Genomic DNA, 19,584 nt, shown 5'->3' with positions numbered 1-19,584 from the left:
TTTTTATACAGTGCTTTTTGTCAGGCTAAAACGCAACTGCTACAGAGACTTGTATTTGATGGGTCACTAATTCCAGGGTTATGTCATATGGCCATGGGGTATTATTTCCTATCTGTAAAGGCAGCTTATGCCCTGCTCTTTCCTTTGCTCCCTCTGATTGTAGCAGGCATCACAAGATGATTTTACATGACTCTTTCAATAGGGAAAAAGGGCTGACATGTCAAGTCAATGGGCTGTGTCTCACAAGGTACTTTTCCAGGTAGAGGGATGGGGTAGTCAGGGCAATAAGAAAATTTAAATAAAATAAAATAATAAAAAAGGTGCATTGCTGGTGGAGCAATGGAGCACAGTCTCTTTACTACATTCCATAGGATTTGAATTTATAACTGAAAATTAATGTGGAGAGATGCTGGGTAGGAATTGCAGAAAAAGAAAATAAATCCACCTTCCAAACATAATTAAAAAATCAAAAGTTTTTTCAGCAATGGATTTCTTTTAACTATCACTTTTGGATAGCTGGCACCTTCTTTTCCCAAGGTAAATGTTATCAGTTACAGGAACAAAGGAGTTACTAGCAAAGTCCTGCTGTTGAGTAAGCGGATCCAGTTGTAACTTGCAGCCCGCGTGTTTTTATGGTAATGAGCAAACTGAACTAAAACTTTTACTCCATCTTCAGCCAGCCTTAACAGGGATGATTGTGAGTCAAGAGGCACTGAACTGATGAAACCTGGTTCAGTGTCACCATATCAAAAACACTTCAGAAGTTGTAAAACGTAGTCACCGGATTCACAGACCTCTGGTTAAAATGAACCTCTTTGTAACTATGCTGATTCAATGTAAATGGAGTTAGGTAAAAGGTAACTAGTTCCGAGGTAAAAGGAAACTATGCAGCTAGCCAAAAGAAAGACAAAGCTATGAAATATGCAAGAGCCCTCTTTTCATAGTAGGAGCACTCTATGCAGTGTAAAGTATCTTTCATCTATCATTACAGCCAAAGTCTGAATGATTTAAACTTCGGCTGACGCAGCAGGAGCAAGTGAACACAAGCTTATCTTCATCTGAAACTCCCCATGCTGGGAGGCAGCTGATGCTTTAGCAACCTTGGTTTAGCCCCAGTGTTTTGCAATGACTCAGGGAGATGGGAATACAGACCTTCCCACTTCTCCCTTGCCTCTTCTGAGGTATGAATCCCACGTTTTTCCCCGGGCGGTGCTGGAACAAAAACATCTTTTCCCTTGCCTAATATAAGTAAGCTGGTTTTTTTTTCCAGCTCGTCATTCCCCTGCGATCCAGCCACACACACAGAGCCAGCAGTTTTCATGCAGGACTGTGCCTAATCACAAAAGCACAAGCAGCTCTCTGCTGTCAGCTCCAACCACAAGCAGAGGAGGTTCAATACATTCTGCCTCTCCTGCATCCAGATCCCAAGGCACACTTCAGTTATCCAGCACCAGGATAAGGATAACAACCAAACTTCAGGGGCACTGAGCTAAGGAGAGATTCAGCCAGATAAAAACCAATCCATTTCACTCCCAATCAATGAATGGTCTTCACAAGATATATTGCTTTAGTGTTGACTAAATCAATGGCCTTTGAGATTGAAATTCCCCTGTGGATTCCATGGTGATACCAATAAAGCAATCAGCCAAAAATAAAGCAGTACTTTGTTAAAGTAAGCTATTTTCAAAGAATACCGACCTATCTCACACTTCCTTTTTTTTTTTCTGTGGAAATGATGGCATTTTGAACAATTGATTGTTTTGCGCAAATGATCAAAATCTCCAGAAGGGAAATGTAAGCTCATGGCACCCACTCCAGCCATAACTTCAGCATCAGCAGATCTTCAAGGTCTGCTTCAAGATCAGCAGATCTTACTGGGTGCAATGCTACAGCCCAAAGCTGCCCGAGGCAGTTAAAATACCCACTTCAAGCTAAATAGGTCACAGATAGATCCAGCCATGCCAAACTGGTGGTTTAGGCTTCCAAACAAAGCCTCCTATTGTCTAAAATCGTCCACTTGGGGGACAGGGAAAAAAAACCAACCAAATCTGTAAACATAAGGAATTAGGGGAGCTCTTTACAACGCTATTTCCTTTGCAAAAATCTCCTTTTGCTCTTTTAGCACAAAACAAAATATCCAGTCTCCAAAGAATTGTATCCAAAAGCATTTAAGAACAAACAGTTTCTCTAAAATTTTTGCATCAAAACATGGGAAGGGGGAAGAGGAGGAACAGTAAAACTTTTGGTGATAAAACTTTCTCCAGCAGAGGCTACACTGAATTCTTTTCCCAAAGCACTAAAACCACACCACACTGAGCTGAAAACATTTGAGATGCTCCCAGTTTCTAGTACTGAACAGCTTCTGTAAGTCTCCCCAGTGTTGAATTTTGAGATCTGCTACAGAGAATGAAAGCAGTAGGGAAAGCTTTCCCCAAGAGGAGGAATGACCACTCAGCCATGCATCCCTGGTTTACCACAGGTCTCAGAAAAGCAAAACAATGCATTGTCTGAACAAGCAAATCTTCCTGGCCTTAACACGAATTGTGCTCAAGAAATCTGCAATTCATTAGCATAGAAGTTCAGATTGGTTTTGTGAGCATATTTTCCTTTGTAACAGTTCATAGAGCTGTCTGCATTTCATCAGATGATTCTAAATGCAGCAGCTCTTGAGGCAGGCTCAGGACTGCACTTTCTGGTGCTGACATAAAGAGCTAGTTTCAAGCATTTTGTACTGCAGCAGACACATTTCTTAATTAAAGTTTTCTTTAAAAAAAGCAGCAGGTAATAAAATAATTTGGTTAAACTTTTATAAAAGTCATAGACACATGAAGAAATGCTATTTCTACCAACCCACTTTCCACTGTTCTTGACTGATGATGAGCTAGGACCCCAATAAGAAAAATAAAATAATATAAATAACTATCAAGATTTTTATTTATTTTTTTTAAACAAGCACACAGGAAACTTTTGATTTATATTAATTTGCCACGTGTATAGCCTAATTAACTCCAACTGGTTACACGGATCTCTGAAAAAATTTTTTTGTTTGTTGAAATGAAAACTCAGAATGATCCTCTAAAATTCCAGGGGCAAATAATGGAGGTACTTATGTAGACTTCAGACAATTAGCAAAGTCTATCAACCCTGCCATTCCATGCATGCCTGACTGTAAAACACATAAATAAAACCAAAGATTTTGTGTTGTTTTCCTAAACAGCACATTTGGCCACCTCTCTGCTCACTGGTTTTGTTGTCTGGCTCAGTGAATTTTTGATCCTCCTGTTGCACAGAAAACACATGTTTAATTTTATACACAGAAAATGGGCAGCTACACAAAATACATTTAACTTGTGGAACACCCTTTAACTTTTCAAGAATCTTTTTCCTGAGGAAGACTATGGAAGCACTGTTGGCAATATCTGGTACTATCTACAAAAAAGTTGCTGTGCCAGTCCATGAAGGCTGTGGAGATGAAAAAAGGAGAGGGAGACTCATACATCTTTAAAACAAATGGGTTTGGACCTTGGCCTCAGAACTGATCAGAAACAGAAAATGGGCTGCTGGATTACGTGCATTCCCTTCAAGTTTACCCACAAGAAATATGTTATTCCTGGAAAATGCAGCTGAGCAGCTGGCAGAAAAAGCCAAGTGTTAAGCTTTTCAAGAGAGAAACCACGTTTCTGCTCAGTCTGGTAGAAAGGGCTCAGCCAGGTGTAAAAGCAGTTTTTCCACAACTTGCTTTCCTGGATACTTCACAAAATTCAGAGCATCCCCCTATTTCTATGGATTTAAACAAAAAATAAACTAAATTTTTGGTCACAAAATTATCCAGTGTGGAAAACAGATAAGAATGAATGAAAATAAATATTTACCTTGAGCTACAACCTGTGATTTTTTAAAATTTGAATGTGCAATGTAAAACATCTTGCAGAGGGAAGGACTTATTATCATTGCTTGTGCTTGTGGCAGTTTTGAAGAATATGTTATCTTGAGAATACAAGTTTCCCTTTAGTGCTTGTCCTGAAAAAAAAGTGCCTCCTACACATTCTGAAAGTCAACTGGGACAAAAGGGAAAAATTCCAAGTATTTTGCATAATGGTTGAATTGAAATTGTGGTAATGCTTTGTCACTTGTAGAAAGAAGTCAAGATACAGAAGAAAACCAATAGCAGAAATTTTAGTTTTGTGACAGAAGCATGCTCACTGCTGAATTAACAAGGTATACAGGAAGAAGGTGTAAAAAGTGTTTCAATCAGACCTGTTTCTATCTAGACTTGCAGGATAACCTATTAAAGTAAGAGCAGCACTGCTTCTTGTTTCTGTTTTGCAATAGGACAACAGAGGTGTACAGATGAGGAAGAATGCTCTGGTGCTTGGGTCCTTTTAACCTACTACCTTTATGTGCTCCTAAGAGCAGAAGCCAGTCTGAAACACTTGCCTGATGACATTAGAAAGCCTATTTTAAAAAAAAGTATTCAATTTCCAGCCCCATGACACAAGCACATGCAGCACAGCCATGTGCACCCCTGAACTTCAGGGCAGATTCCACCACACAAGTCTGTTATGCCACTGTCACACAGTGAGAACTGTGTTAAATCAAAGCCAACTGATGTCACTGCTACAAGGCTGAGAAGCCCCACAGCGAAGCATCTTTACATTTGGGAAGTGTTAATGTGCCACATAAACATTTTGCCTTCCAAAGCCATCATATACACCAGAATGTCAAAAGCAATTAGTGTAATGTGCACAGAAACACACAGACACACACGGACAGAATATTCTCCAGTGTATTTTCAGGGAGTAGAACCACTGTGCTGAGAGATCCAGGACAAGGGGATTCCCTTTCACAAACTCTCCCTGCCCATGCCTGGGGGTGGCAACTAGATCATCTTTAAGGTCCCTTTCAACCCAAACCATTCTGTGATTCCATGAAATATAGTCCTGTTTTAAATGAGGAAATTTGCTGTGAAAGAACATTGCTTTTTTAGCCAGAGGTTTAAAAATTATCATAACTGCTTTTGTTTGATTTTGGTTTTTATGTCACAGGCTGATGGGAAGGGCATGAGAAAGAGGAAAATACATGTAATTTCAGCATGAGAGCTACATAAGTGACATTGCACTCCATTGCAATGGACTCTTACTGCCCAAGTCCCTTCCTGATGGAGTTGAGTGGTCACCCACAGGAAGGAAGAAACAAAGTAGTAAATTCTGTAGTACAGGAACTGTCAGCTTAATCACTTATCACTTTGCTCCAGGGCAGCTGGGCTGAGGGTAGGTGCAAGTAAGCAAGCAGTGCTGCTGCAACATCAGGGCTGGAACAACTTTCCAAAGATTATCCTCCAGCACCTGGTACCTTCCCTCCTGGGCTATGGAAGAGCTGTGGCATTTGATCACATAAATGACCATGCTGATATACAAATATGGTGTTAAAGCCAAAAGCAAGAGCTAGAAAATAAAACCCAGCCCTGTCCAGCCAGTGGGCTCAGCATGGCCTTTGCACAGATGGGGAAGAAGAATGGACCCATGAAGCTGCAGAAAAACTTAAACAAAAAGTAAGGAATGTTTAAGAAGAAATAGTCCTAATTAATAATAACAGAAGAACATATAGAGGAAAAAACCTTGCTTGCCAGACCTCTGTAAAATCCTAGTCTCATATTAATTTGTGACAAACACAACCCTACACAGTGAGAACAAGGCTTGCTCTTTCCTCCATTCCCCTGCCACACTCCCAGCACAGGAACACAGCCTCTGCCCTGCTCCCACTCACTGCTTGCCTGCTCTGGCATTTCCAGCTGTGCTGCCTGGCAGAAGGGAACAGCAGCAGGAATGGGGTCATGACTCCTGTTAATTACAGGGCATCCAACTCCACACACAGGCAAACAGAGGAAATCCACATCCTCATTATTTTCATTATTTTCACAGGTTAGATTTCTCAATGGCTGTAAGCAATTAGAAAATAACTCTGAATAAACACATCTAAGTAATGATGCAGAACATGTTTTTTCCAGTAATTTGAGAGGGAATAAAAAATCTGCTTTGTATGGCAGGGCTAAGCAGTACCTCTGGAGTTACAAGTGGTATTGCACAAATGATAAGCAGTGGTGGATGAGCCTGGATTCCTGCAGAGGCTGCATTTAGTCACCTACAAAAAGCCCCTTTGCATCAGCACCATAAGCTAGTGGTCAGATCTTCCTCTTCCTGTTTTCCCAAAGTGGGTCATGAGCCCTCCCTAAGCCCTGTTCCCTAATGAGGCAGGGGCAGGCAGGGGCTTACAGTGCTGGCAGTGACTTTGTCACCAGGACACAGGGAATCGAGCATTGTGTTACGCACAAAGAAAAAGACATTTTCTTTTTTGTCTCAGGGCATTTATTATTTTATCTGAAATACAATGCCCCTTTTCACCAGGAGAATAATTGACAAATGTATTATTCCCCCATTCATTGCCTCAAAGCTGGAGTGAGTTAAAGCATGCCTGAAAGAAATCCTCTTAAGCTGTTATGACCTGCTATTTTTACTGTTAAATTTCAAGTGATTAACATGCCTGCTCCTTAAAGGCAAATGATGAGCAAAACACTCTCTGTTTGCCCAGGAGCAATACCTTAAGCACATACAGCAAAGCAGTGTGGCCTCTATCAGCTCTACCTGGCACATGGAAAAGCCTACTGCAAAAGTTCACAGCATAAACTCATAAATCCACTGTAATTCCCATTAGATGTGTCTAAAACCTACATGTGTGGCTTATTTTTCCCCATCAGAAGTTTTTGGGCTATGATATTAATGATGATTATTAAATAGGGACATCAAGATTCTTTCTTAAAATTACCCAAACTAACAAAAAGTACACTTGTATTCTAGTAAACAATTAGCCCAGACAAGAACAAAAAGAAGATAGTTATAATCTGTTTTTCCTGTCTTGACACTGATGCAGACAAAAATATCAGATTTAGCAGCTTATTAGAGATTTTTACCAATCTGGCAGATATAGAATGATATGAGACAATGATAAATGAGTGAAGAAGGAATGATAATGACTTGGGGTTTGTGGGTGCCATTACATACTTTTTTTTTTTTTTTTTTGCAATGGAACTGGTGACATAGTGGTTTTCACAAAAAGATATGAAGATTTCAGAAATCTGAACACCAACAACGTTTTGTGGCATACCTCTACAGTGGAATTGGAAGACGGGCTTCTCCACTCCACTGCACACGATTTTAAAAGGCTGCATCAATCTAGCAACTTTTAGGCTGCCAAGTCAAAATACTGGCAGAGGCAAGAATAAATTACAAGCAACCAGACCTTCAAGGCACAGGTGTTTCCTCTGCCCCCCAACATAGGTCTTGCTAATCCCCTCCCATGACATGGGGAGGTTTTTCCGCTGCCCTGAAACATGCTGTGGAAAACAAGATTCAGCACCGACTGGCTGGAGCAGAAAAGCACATGCAGTGCATTCTCATGACCTGCCACAGCCTGTGGAAATCACTGTGTGCACCAGAGCATGAAGAATGACTGAAATATTTCATGTCCATGCTGCTGCTGGGCTCTTCTGTGCTTCAGAAAAGGGTAGGGAATACCTACGAGGCAGCTGAATGCTGCTTCATAGAAGGCACAAACACTGTGGAGTTATATCTGAGGGGAAAAATTTTAAAAATACTTTTTTTTCCACAGCTTTTAGTTCAGATGAAACTTCTGGGCATTTCTGCCTATACCACCTTTGCTGATATTGAAAAGTATCTTTCCTAATATGACACATTCTTGATTGGAAGAAAACCCCTCGGGGTTCATTGGGAATTAGGTTGCCAAATGTTTTAGGATTGCTGGAAAGTGCAGAGGAGAAATATAAATAGGTTAAAACACAAGAAGGACAATGTCTGCTCACTCAAGCTTTCAGCACATACTAGGGACAACAGAATTCTAAAAGAGAGGAGAGGAAAAGGAAAGCACAAGCAAGCCTTGGTTAGTTGCCAGTCAAAAAACAGCCACATTCACATTGACCATGAAAAAATCCCACAGGAACCTGAATCCTTTCTGCTTCCCCACAGCAGCATTAGAGCAGAGACATTCCATCTCCCCCACAGTGACCCATATGTTACCTTTGTCATCAAATATTATGGGCTGGCAGTTCCTGTTGGAGTCCCAGTTACATTTGAGCACCTGCCCTCCTTCTACGATGTTGTGCTGGGTAGTGTTTGCTTTTGGAGCTCCCACCAGAAGAAATGTCCTGCAGGAAAAAGAAGAAGCAAAACAAAGGTTTCAACACCTGTTGAAACAGGTGGCGCAGCTGTTATAACTTTATGACAGCTGAAGAGTTAATAAAGCAAAAGTCTTGCCTACTCTAATCTAAATCCAACTAGAACTACCCTCAGTTACAGAGAAATTCATATGAGGTTCTCTTTTTTGCATGGGAAAAAAAAAAAAAAACATTTACCAAAAGCAGAGAGAAAAAAAGATATTATAAATTTAAAGTATCCAGGCCTCCTTAGGATTATATTTTAAACGAGAGAAACATGTTTTATATTCTTCCTTTTTCCTTTCAAAAATATGTACGTGTGTAGGAGAACAGGAAATTGTGTACTTCTGTACCTTACGAAAGCCATCAGCTGGCATAATTTCTGGTTAATTTTGTGAGTAAGGGTAATTCAAGGAAGTCAAAAATGGAAACAACGTATAAACAAAGCAGTAGTGCACTCGGAGCTCAGCATGTACTGAGCTGATGAGTCAGCCCTGCCCGAGCAAGTGCTCTTGTAAAAACAGTCCCAGAGTGCCAGCCACGCTCAGCCACAGATCTGCATGTTAATGAATCCTGAGCCACGTTCACTGCACAGTCATCATTTGCTTATTAGGACCTGCTGTGCTTTTCTGCATCTCTGCTTCTACAGACACTTGTTCAGAGCACTCCCAGCAGGAGCTGCCAGGACGCTGTGCCTGCACAGGTGGCAAAATTCAGGAGTGTCAAAGTAAGAAACAGAGTGAACAAGGCTCTTGGCCTCTTCCAACACCTTCCAGGAGCCCCAGCACCTCTGAGACCCACTTGACTCATCAGCACTTGACTGAGAAAGTCAATTAGAAGCATCAAGTCATGCTTAGAAGACAAAATCAAGTGCTTCCTTTCATCAGGATCAGTCTGGTCCTTTGCTTCCCTTTAGACTGCTTAGGAGGGAATCCAAGAGCAAGTCTTGTCAGGCATCACAGTTCTCTAGTTTGGAAGCTGGGTTTGCTGAACAAGCTGCAGGACTGGTTGGAGAGAATCTCCACAGGCAAGCAAACCCAGGCTTATCAAACTTACTCTGGTTTTCAGAGCCATCTCCAGGCTCCTTTTTGGTAAAGAGATAAGTATAGGTATAAACATGCAGCACCTCATCAAAGCTCAGTTTGCATTAAGACCTACAAGTTTTCAGCCTGTGTGAATTTTCAGAACCTTAAAAATGTCCTGGTGTGGACCCTGATAAATGGATTGCAAGCTAGCCTGGATTTTCTGTTTTCCTTAGCTGCCATTCATAGACTGTCTAAAATTCTAGAACAGGAATTTGAAACACTTTAATCAACTTGAAAACAACTCTCCAGGAAGAACAGAAATGCTTAAAAATAAACATTATAATGCCAAGTAAAGAAACACATCAATTATAATAATTACAATCTATTAAACAAGTGGTAGCTTACCTCCCATTTTACTCTTGTACCACTGACTTTTGAGAAGTTCCCCAAATGAAATGCTTGTTTAAAAGATTTAATCATTCCCATTCTATCTTTTAATTTTTTCTTAAGCTAATATTTGTGATGAAGCTCATTAACAAGATTACAAATAAAGGAATCATTTTGTGGCTCCACAAGGGTCTTTTCCCCAAATAAAAAAGTGCATTTTTATCATCAGAAACCAAACAAACAGATTTTGTCACAGCTCATATAATAATATGCAAATTATGCAAACACTAAGAAGTCTCCAATCCACATACTTTGGGAAAGAGGGAATAGAGGGACAATTGTATTTCCATGGGAATGCACCAGCTATGCTTTGATGCTGCCAATTTCCTGAATGATGCTGCTGAACCATCCACCCCATCCCAATGCTGGGGCAAGACTGGGAGTGTTCTAGCACCTCTGGTGTGCTTTCAGGAACAGCCCCTCTCCGGGGCTTTCCATGGCAAACAAAGAAACTGGGATTTCCTTGGAGGTGAATGCTGGACTGTCAGTGCTATCCCCTGAAACAGAGGGTGCATGAGAAACCTGCTGCAGTTGTTATGGAGCTGTGTTCCTGTGAGAGCTGTGCCCACTGCCAGGCACCACACAGCCCCTGACACAACACCATTTCCACTCCTGCAATAGGACTTCCACGCTGGACTTCTAAATAGCTTTAGCTTGGCATCCAGCACATCAAAATAGACTGAGAAACAGCAGCTTGAGCATTCAGGAACTAATACCATGCCTTTGTTGTCAGGCTAGGCAATTCAAACAGCTTTAGCCCAACGAAACTGCTTCATCTCTGGTGCTGGTGTATAAAATAGGTGATAAATCAAAGCTCATCAAAGCAAAAATAAAAGTGTAGAAACCACCTGACCTCCCATATGCCTGGACACTGCATACAAGTATTTCTGGCTATTTCAGGAAGCAAAATATCAGTGTCCATAGGCACAAACTGAAAATTTAACACCTCTAGAGCCTGTTCTTGTAAAAGTTGCATAGCTATTTGGTTCAATTAGGAACTTTAATGTAAAATAAAGTGTTTAGCTTAGCAGGTACAAACAAACTTCTTGTGATGACAAAAAACCAAGGAGAGAATTCACTTATAAATGTACAGAAGTTTTTCATGCTGCCTGACAACCACACTGTTTTCTTTTACAGCAGTGCAATTTGAGGTCAATAGTTCTTATAAAAACAATGGAAAGGTTCCAAATAATGATTTCATGGAGAGCTGGGTCATATAATTCCTTATCAGAAAGCAAGGAAGAGTTTATTACATACATTTACCAGCCTCTTGATAACTCTGCAGACACACATGCTGACATAAAAATAAAGGGCAGGACATAAATAGAAGCTTTTTTTCTTTTAGTACCAAGACTTACAGGATTAAGATAGCAGACAAAGATGGTGCAACATGTGCAAGTTAAGACAGGATGGCTTCTAATATACGTAGGCAATAAAAAAATGCAAACAAGGCTGGATGATGTACTGCAGAAAGGCTTGCTCAATAGACGTACAATTTGCTTATGAAGTTTTACAAGCTAAAGATTAAGGGAGGGGAGACAATATCCCCCTCAGCAGGATGAAATCCAGCAGATTTTCCAGTCTTACAACCCTTACTAAAGATGGGAGAGGAGTGGGGGAAAAGTGACAAAAGCTGGATGTTAATGTAGCCCGCATTTCAGAGCTAGAGCCTGGTTCATTCTGGGAACACCGAGGCTTAGCGACACGAGGATTCAAAGGTCTGAAACACAGCAGCGACTACATACTGCCTGATCTTTAGCATGGAACGGGAATACATTCAGGAAGCAGACGTGGAGGGTGCTTACAGGGAACTTTTCCCTCTGCAGCTCCTCAGCAGCTCGGTGACTCGCACAAACTCACAGTTCAAACACAGCACTCCCGCAAAGCACACTCAGGGACAGAGCAGCACCTCGGCTGAAACGCCACGGGACACGGCGTCAGCAACTCAAACACCATAACTACATCTGTCCACACCGCATTTATCACCACCATTATGTGATGAGACCCGGCTATGCAGAGAGTCCCCCAGGCGAGGTCCGTGTCCCGCCGCCGCTCGGGATCGGCTCTGGCTCCCGGCCGGGGATTCTCGGGGCAGGGATGCGGAGCGGACCCCGCTCGGGCACGCACCGGCTCCATCCCGCTCCGGGGCCTGAGCGGGGCTGCCGAGGGGCCGGGGCTGCTCCCCACGCTCCGGGACTGGCGGGGAGCGGCTCGGCGGGGCAGCGCGGGCGGGGCGCGCACTTACGAGAACGGGTCGGGGGCGAAGAAGTCCACGGCGAAGCCGAAGTAGCTGCCCGGCGGGCCCGAGTAGACGGCCGGGCGCTCCACGTCCAGGTTGAAGGCGCTGCCCGGGGCCAGCGCGGCGCCCAGCAGGAGCAGCATCGGCGGCAGGCGCGCCATGGCCCGGGCGCTGCTCCGCGGGCGCGGCTCTGCCGGGACGCGCCGGCCCCGCGCCGAGGGGGCGGAGGGGCCGCGATTCCCGCGGCGGGGCGGGGAGCGAGCGCTGCCACTTCCCCTCGCCGGCTGGGACGGGGGCGGCAGGAAGGAGAGGCGGCATCATGTGGTGCCGGGGGCGGGCCCTGGCCGCTCCGAGCCCGGGCCGCCGCGCTCTTCCGCCGGGAGCGGGCAGGGAGCGCCCGGCTGCGCCCGGGCTGCGCAGCTCCGGCCCGGGGCTGCCCTCGCTTCAGGCATCCCGCTCCTACCTCTGCCCCAGCCCAGGCATGGACGGAGCTCAAGGAATCTCTTGTGGCGGTGGCGAAATTCTGGCACAGAGAAGCTGTGGCTGCCCCATCCCTGGAAGTGTCCAGGGCCAGGTTGGACAGGGCTTGGAGCAGCCTGGGAGAGTGGAAGGTGTCCCTGCCCGTGAGATGGTCTTTAAGGTCCTTTCCAACCCAAACCATAGAACCATCCTATGAAGGAGTGCCTGAAATTTGAAGAGGGGGACACGTCCATGCCAGACCTTACCAAGTCTGTTTGGTGACTCCCTAGCGAACAAATCTTTCAGGAAAGCTGCTCAGCAAAGAGCAAAGGGAATGCCAGCGTGGACCCAGCCATGGAGGAAAAAAAACAGTGATTTTCAAACACATCGGCCATTAAGTGAAGCGATTTTAAATCCCAGGGTCTCAGCATCTGCCCAGCAGAAGGTGCAAGGCTGGGAAGAGCGGCTCTGCGAACCCTCCCTGATGGAGATCTCTGTTACTGTTGCACCCCTGCACCGCCCATCTGGAGAAGAAGCACAGCTCCAACCTCTTCAGTCGCAGTTTGTAGCTCTTGTATCACCTCTCACTAATAACATTTTAGCACTATCATCCCCTCAAACCCTTCCTAGCCTTGCCCTCCTCAGCCGACACAAGAGTTCAACACCTGCTGAGTGTCTCAGGTAAAAGAAAACATGCTGAACACCTACAAAGAGCAAATAATTCATATATTAATTTGTACAACATAACAGGACTGGAGTTTATTGCCACCAAAAGTCTAAAATTTTTGTATTCCTCACATGAGCATGACAAAATGCACCAGAACAAATAATGATGTTTCAGGCCCTAAACACAAGTTAAAAATACCCCATACATATCTACCAGGGGACCGATTTAATCTAATGGGAATCTCGAAAGAAAAACATTTCCACAATAAGCAGAGGAAAACCCAAAGAACTACCAGCCACTCACTTGTTCTTGCTATTAATTAATTATAATTTCTTCACAAAGCCACCACAAAAATTTTATCAAGAAGTGGAGTTCCCACACATAGACTTAATATTTGTTGCTAATTTTTCTAACTTTGCTGCCTCAACAGGTTAAAAAAAAAAAAAAAACACCCAGCAAAACAAACGCAAACCCCATATTACTTTTATTATTATTTACTGACTTATCTCAGAGCTTTTATAATACAGACCTGATCAAAGCAAACCTGCAGATGAGTTAATAAGTTCCCAAACTCTAGTAAATAGGGCAATAAACTAAAAAAGAGTGGTTTACGAATACTTTGATCAGTAAGTCAGTAACCTAGGGAAAAGGAGGATTTATTTTCTCTACTTGATTGTATAACCTCACAATGTCACACAAGCAGTGAGGGATAAGCTATCTTTAAGATACTAGATTTTGTTTTTCACCAAAGGATCAGTTTTGGCTTTCTGGGGACTGACTGTGCATCACTTCTTGTCAGAAACTGCAAAGCCAGGCTGTAGGAATAAATCAGACGGTTTACAGAGCCAGGGGTTACTCACCACATGGGAAATCTTTTCTCAAACCTTTCCTCCCTTCAGGATTGCTCTGTGGCAGCTGTTGGGTGCCCTGACTCAGCACCAGCTCCCTGCCTGAGTCAGCAGCTGCAGGAGGAAGCGGCGGCGCTGCTGTCTGGCCCTAATTCCCAACACAGCCGAGTCAGCCCGTCTAGACACAGCTCCCTACACGGCATCACAGCCCCCAGCCTCCCCGTGGGAAAAGAAAATGAAGTGTACAGGCTGGGGATACCCTGCTAATCAAAGCCAAGCTTACTGAAAATAGGGAAAGTGCTTTCTGTTGTGGAAAAGCTGAGTGATTGATTCCATTGCATCTGGACAGAGGAGTGAAAGTCAAAACTGGACTTTGCTGTTTGGGTAGAGCAGCAAACACCTTCCAGTGAGGATGTGATTTTTCTTTCCTAGTTGGTTTAGCTGTCAGCATGACTAACAAACAGATAAGGAACAGCCAATGAGATCACATTACAGAATGCAAACAAGTTAATTACACGTTTCCATGTTTACTTGTTACCTGTAGCTTTCAGTCCTCAGGCTAAGACATCCAGTGGTGAAAATCAACAACTAAGAAGTGGGCAGGGATTCTTTCTCTCAGTCTGATTCCTTCCAAGACACCAAACTTTTTGTCTGTATTCAAAACAGAATGGAATTATTTTGGAATTGACTGGAATCTAAAGACTTCAACTCTATCCAACAGATCAAACTCATAGTTCTGTTACAAGTCATTGGTCTTGTTCTTGTTTACTCAGACAACAAGCTGTTAAAACAGCTGAATAAAACTCTGCAAGATGCAAAGCACTTTTGGTGGGTAGGTATTATTTTTTTTGCTATTCCCGAGTGTCCAGGCTGTAACATAGAGTATTCCAGAATGTTTTCACTTTGAGTCTCCACCTCATGACATGAAAAGTAGTAGCAAGAAATGGACAAAGTGCCACAATTTGATAGAAACTGCAAATGTGCAAACCACTGTGGTCCTGCTTCAAAGGGTCAGCAAGGGGTCCTGTATGTAAGCAATAAACTTCAGCCTCCAAAACAGTGCTTTACAGCACCAGCAGAATGGATATCTGAAGCAAAGAAAGGATCATTTGTTCATCGAGACTACTACGAGTCTCCCAGAAAAGCCTTCATCACCGCGAGTTTTAGTAAATATTTTGCTCTTGTGCCATCCAGACACTTGGACTTTCCAAGAGGTTTAGCTGCTCTGAACACACCTTTTATGAAGTAACTCAGTTTCTAACAAGGCAGTAGAAAACAAAGTAAAGGATGGACTTCACATATTAGTTTGCTTTGGTCAGCTAGTGCCTTTTAATTTCTATTTTGTTTAATATGGTTTTTGCTATCCACTGGGAAAAAAAACCACCCATCACATCTGAAAACTGTGGAAGCATTAAGTGGTGAAACACAAGGAAACCATTAGAGATGTTTAGGCTTGATTTGCTGCATTGCTCCTATGAGCAATTCACATCAGCCCAATCTCATAGCCCGGGGCCATGGGGCAATGTTTTCCCTCGGACAACAAGGGTATGGCTACATTTGTTAAAGCAGCTCCTAGCACGGAGTCTGAAATCTCCCAGTTCAAAAGGAAGTGAGCTGTACCAGGTTTTTTCTTGATTTGTTCAGTACTGATAGCTCTACTACTCCAGTGTTAGTCAGAGTCTTTGTGCAATACTCCTTGTGTGTTTATAGAGTGTATTACTCACCAGGCTGTTTTTTTACATTAGGGTTTCGTACCATCAAATTCAGGGACAGCAGTGCTTGATTTACCCAAGGATACATATTTTTTCAGTCTGACAGAATTGGTCATTATAAATCACATGTGACTCAGTTTTTGCTTCACAAAGCATCCAGTAGATTTCCAAACAAATATATCTAGATGCTGCTCAGTAACACCACCAAAGACTTATATTAAAATATATTTTTAAAGAGTACTTTCCCCCTAGAGAAAAACTTGGACAGGAAATAATGCAATAAAGGAGAAATGGATCAGGAAAAAACCCAAACAAGCTCCGTAATATTGTCTGCACCACCTCTCTGAAAATGTTTTTACAATATGCATGCATTTGGAAGATGTAACAGAGACAAAAAACTAAATCCCACCCTACTCTGTTAAGGAAGAGGATGTGAGAACTCACCCGCCCAGAGGGAAACGCCTGGGAAGTCACCACACCTATCCCCAGAAGGAGTGCAGTGCCCTTGGGTAATCAGAGATGGAGCTCCCAGAAGAGAGCCATGGAGACATGGGGCTCTTGCATCTTCTGGTGGGAAAGGTCTCAGGAAAGCTTTTTAGAAGGGGATGGGGAGAATTTGCTACTCTATAGAGTGTGATGGAACTGGCCTTCTGCTCCTAGAGTAGGAAAAGAGATGAAACATTGAAATCAACAGGCTGTGCACTTGTCTCCCATGAAATATATATATAGTGTGTATGGAAGTTCTGTTCTGCTGCTTCTGCTGTCCCACTGAAACATCTGACCTGGCACAGCAGCTGTGCAGCCCATGAGATGGAAAGCTCCAGCTCCCATCTGAGTTACACCTGCAGTGATGGTTCCTTTACAGCACAATTCCATCACACAGAAATGCACTTCTTCCTAATCCACCCTTCTGCCTGTGTCCAGCAAAGCTTGTAAATACACAAGTCACACAATTAATACTGGAATGCTAACAGTACTCGTGATCAAACAAAGAATCATCCCTCCCATGTCTTTATCACTCTCTCCTCCACTTATTTCTTCCTTTCCTGGAAGGAAGGTGCATTGCTTGCTGGGTGCCATGAATTTTAACTCTACCTTGTTATGTTCACAAGACCCTCTAGAGCATGCTGCTTTTATGCAGTTCCCTGAAGGTGAGGAAGAGATTTTTGTATTTTGCCATCATCTCATTCTTAGTTATATCTCATTCTCCTTCCTAAGAACCTTTTACTTCTCTTGCCTGACACTGTTTTCATACTATTTTAAGGACTGTCCTTTCTGCTGAGACCATCATCCATGGCACGTGTGCACACAGGTTTTATTTAGAAAGTGGAAGTGCCTATGTCTGGCAGAAATTCTTGTGGAACAGTATTCTGCTGGGACAAAGAGGAACAGAGCACTTCCCCACACAGGTTCTATAGGCACAAAAGACTGGTCATTTTCTAATTTATTTCCATTTATGGAAAATTTCCACATGACAAGAGGCATTTCCTTGGTTTCTGACATTCTTGACTGCTTCTGGTTATACAGAAATACCAGAGACCACTGCTTCCTGTTGTATCCCAGAGATATCGTTATCCCTGACTTTAGTGCAATTTATCTCTTATTTACTGCAAATGACAGCTTCTTATGTACAACTTTTGAATCTTCCCCCCAAACTTTCTACTTTTTCCTATTAACTTTCTGATTTTTTTCTATAGTATTTTTTTGTGCATTTTCAAAGGAATCTAACAAGGCTCAGACTCACAGAGCAGTCATGTTGGCTTTTACATTGATAACTCCAGGCACATAATGCCAGATCTGCCTTGAAGCATCTGTCCTCTAGTGCTCCTGTATTACAGTAATGCTTCCACATTCCTGCTGAAGGATTTGGAACAAAAACAAGTTTAAAACTTTCAAATTCCCTGGGAAAGGAATGATTCTTCAGGCTGCTCTGTGCTTAGTAACAAGCTCAGACTTTAAACGAATTAAAGACTTAGATAACAAAATAATAACAGGATGCAGAGCAAGTGGGATTGAAAGGCACAGAGGAATAGAGACAAATTCCTTTACATCCAATACTCTGAATATTCTTTTAGTCAAATACAAAAGCACCACAAGATGGTAATACCATGAACTGACAGAACTATTTCCTTCCCCTTGTCTCTCAAGAAGCATTTAAAATGTTTGAGCCCAGGCATTCTCCACATTGATATGCCAGCTCAGCCATCACCTCCAGCCTCTTGCCTTCAGAAGACACCTTACCATCTTACAGAATGCCCCAGAGTTCAAACTTCCTCCCTCTTCCCTAAGCAGAAATGCCCCTTTCTCCCCAAAGAACCCCAGCTCACCCTCACTTTGAGTCTATTATACTTTGACCCTCTGTGTCCAAGGAATACTGTCCTGTCTGACATTAATATTAAACTAAAGCATGTCCTTATCTATAAAACACTATACTGGTGACTAAGCCATTGTTGAGCAAAATAACAAATATTTCCCTCAAGGAATAAAACTAATCACAGATCAACACGTAATCAGACCTTTATCCATTCTAACAGGGGATTTGGCTAGGGGAGTGAGGGGTGGGGGTGATTGGTGTGGATTTGATTTGTTTTCAAATTTGTGCTGCTGGCTTCTAAGCAATCAGCCTGCCATTGCCAGGCATCACTCCAGTACAACCCCAGCTGGGTGCTGCTGGTGAAAGAACTATTTTTGCATCTATCAAACAGAAGTTAATGCTGACAACAGTTATCAGTGGTGGAAACTACAGACACTTCCATGCCCTGAATAAAGAGCACATTTAAGCTTTTCCCTTTTTGCCCTCTTGGGGGAAGATTGCTCATTCCACTTCTCCTGGCTGCCCATACACACAAAGAATGGGCAATTATTCATGTATAGCAACTGCTGTGCAGAGCTGTAACTTGGTATTTCTGTGTGGAAGGCACTGTGTTGGAACTGCCATGGACAGAATACAGACTTCTATTGACAAGATGACTGAAGAGCTCATGGTGTAGGGCTGATAGTACTGACAAAGTGCAGCTCTGTCACCTCTCAGGTGCTTATTCAAGGAAACAGTTCACAACAGTGAGACCCTTACAGTTTATAGTTCCCGCTAATTTTGACTTTAGTCTGTCAGATATTTGAAGAAATAATTTTTGCTCCATTCCTTCTGACCAGCTTTTCTAACACTCCTAGTCTCCATTTGATAAACAAACCCCTGAAGTGTTTGGAGTCACGTTAAGGAAGCACCGCCAAGGATCCTGTGCCTTGCTCCAGGCCTGTGCAGGGAGCCCACAGCAGCTGCCTTCACAAGGACTGCTGGCTAGCTGATAGGGATTAGAGTCCCTTCCCCAGTGTTTATACTCAGCAGAGGGAGAAGACAGCAAAACAAAGTGATGAAAAATGAAGATTAAAGGTTTCTTACCTAGAAACTTGACTGTTTTCTGATTTTAAGTTGCAACTGTGAAATTTTTTAAGTGGAAGTCAATCTTTTTCTGAAGCAATCTATTGCTCCCAAAGCAAATAACTCAACTACCTGTCATGTCAGAGATCACTAAGATTGATAGAAAAGAGTGATTGAGAGCTTGCAAAGGATTTGTATTACTGTGCAGAGACTAAACTACCACATCCTCTTCAATCCCATCTCTGCCTGCCTTGTGCTCAGAGCACAAGATGGGAAACCAAGGAACCAAACAGAAGTGGAGGTGGAACGTGAAGAGGTAAAAAATTCTCCTGGAAGAGGAGTGAAAATGTAGGGTAGAGGCCTGAGAAATGTAAGTTCTAAGCTGATTTCCTCCTAGAGATGTGCTACACCCACATTATGTGCTGACATACAGCTTCATTCAAGCACAGGTCCAAGGATGCAGGCTTCATAGAACACTTTCCCCAATGGCTGATGGTACAAAGAACATTGTTTTGCTTTGGGAACCTTCCATAGTAATTTGCTCACCTCTTTCATTCAGGATTGCTTCTGCTTTTTCCGTT

At 42.9% G+C, this 19,584-nt stretch overlaps 1 protein-coding gene across 1 annotated transcript in view; it reads right to left on the bottom strand.

The window, feature by feature from the left end:
• The window catches only part of ITGAV (integrin subunit alpha V), a 43,372-nt gene extending 31,262 nt beyond the window's left edge, over nt 1–12,110 (bottom strand). Inside the window, exons 1-2 of the mRNA XM_033064728.2 lie at nt 11,945–12,110; nt 8,091–8,218 (exon numbers count right to left, since the gene is read on the bottom strand). Coding sequence (XP_032920619.1) covers nt 8,091–8,218; nt 11,945–12,099 — 283 coding nt within the window. The 5' untranslated portion in view covers nt 12,100–12,110. The remainder of the gene's footprint in view (nt 1–8,090; nt 8,219–11,944) is intronic.
• Between the last annotated feature and the right edge of the window lie 7,474 nt (nt 12,111–19,584).

This window comes from Catharus ustulatus, chromosome 7 (genome assembly GCF_009819885.2).
Source record: "Catharus ustulatus isolate bCatUst1 chromosome 7, bCatUst1.pri.v2, whole genome shotgun sequence".
Lineage (NCBI taxonomy): Eukaryota > Metazoa > Chordata > Aves > Passeriformes > Turdidae > Catharus > Catharus ustulatus.
The sequence above is the reverse complement of the archived record's forward strand: the minus strand, read 5'-3'. Positions and strand labels throughout refer to the sequence as shown.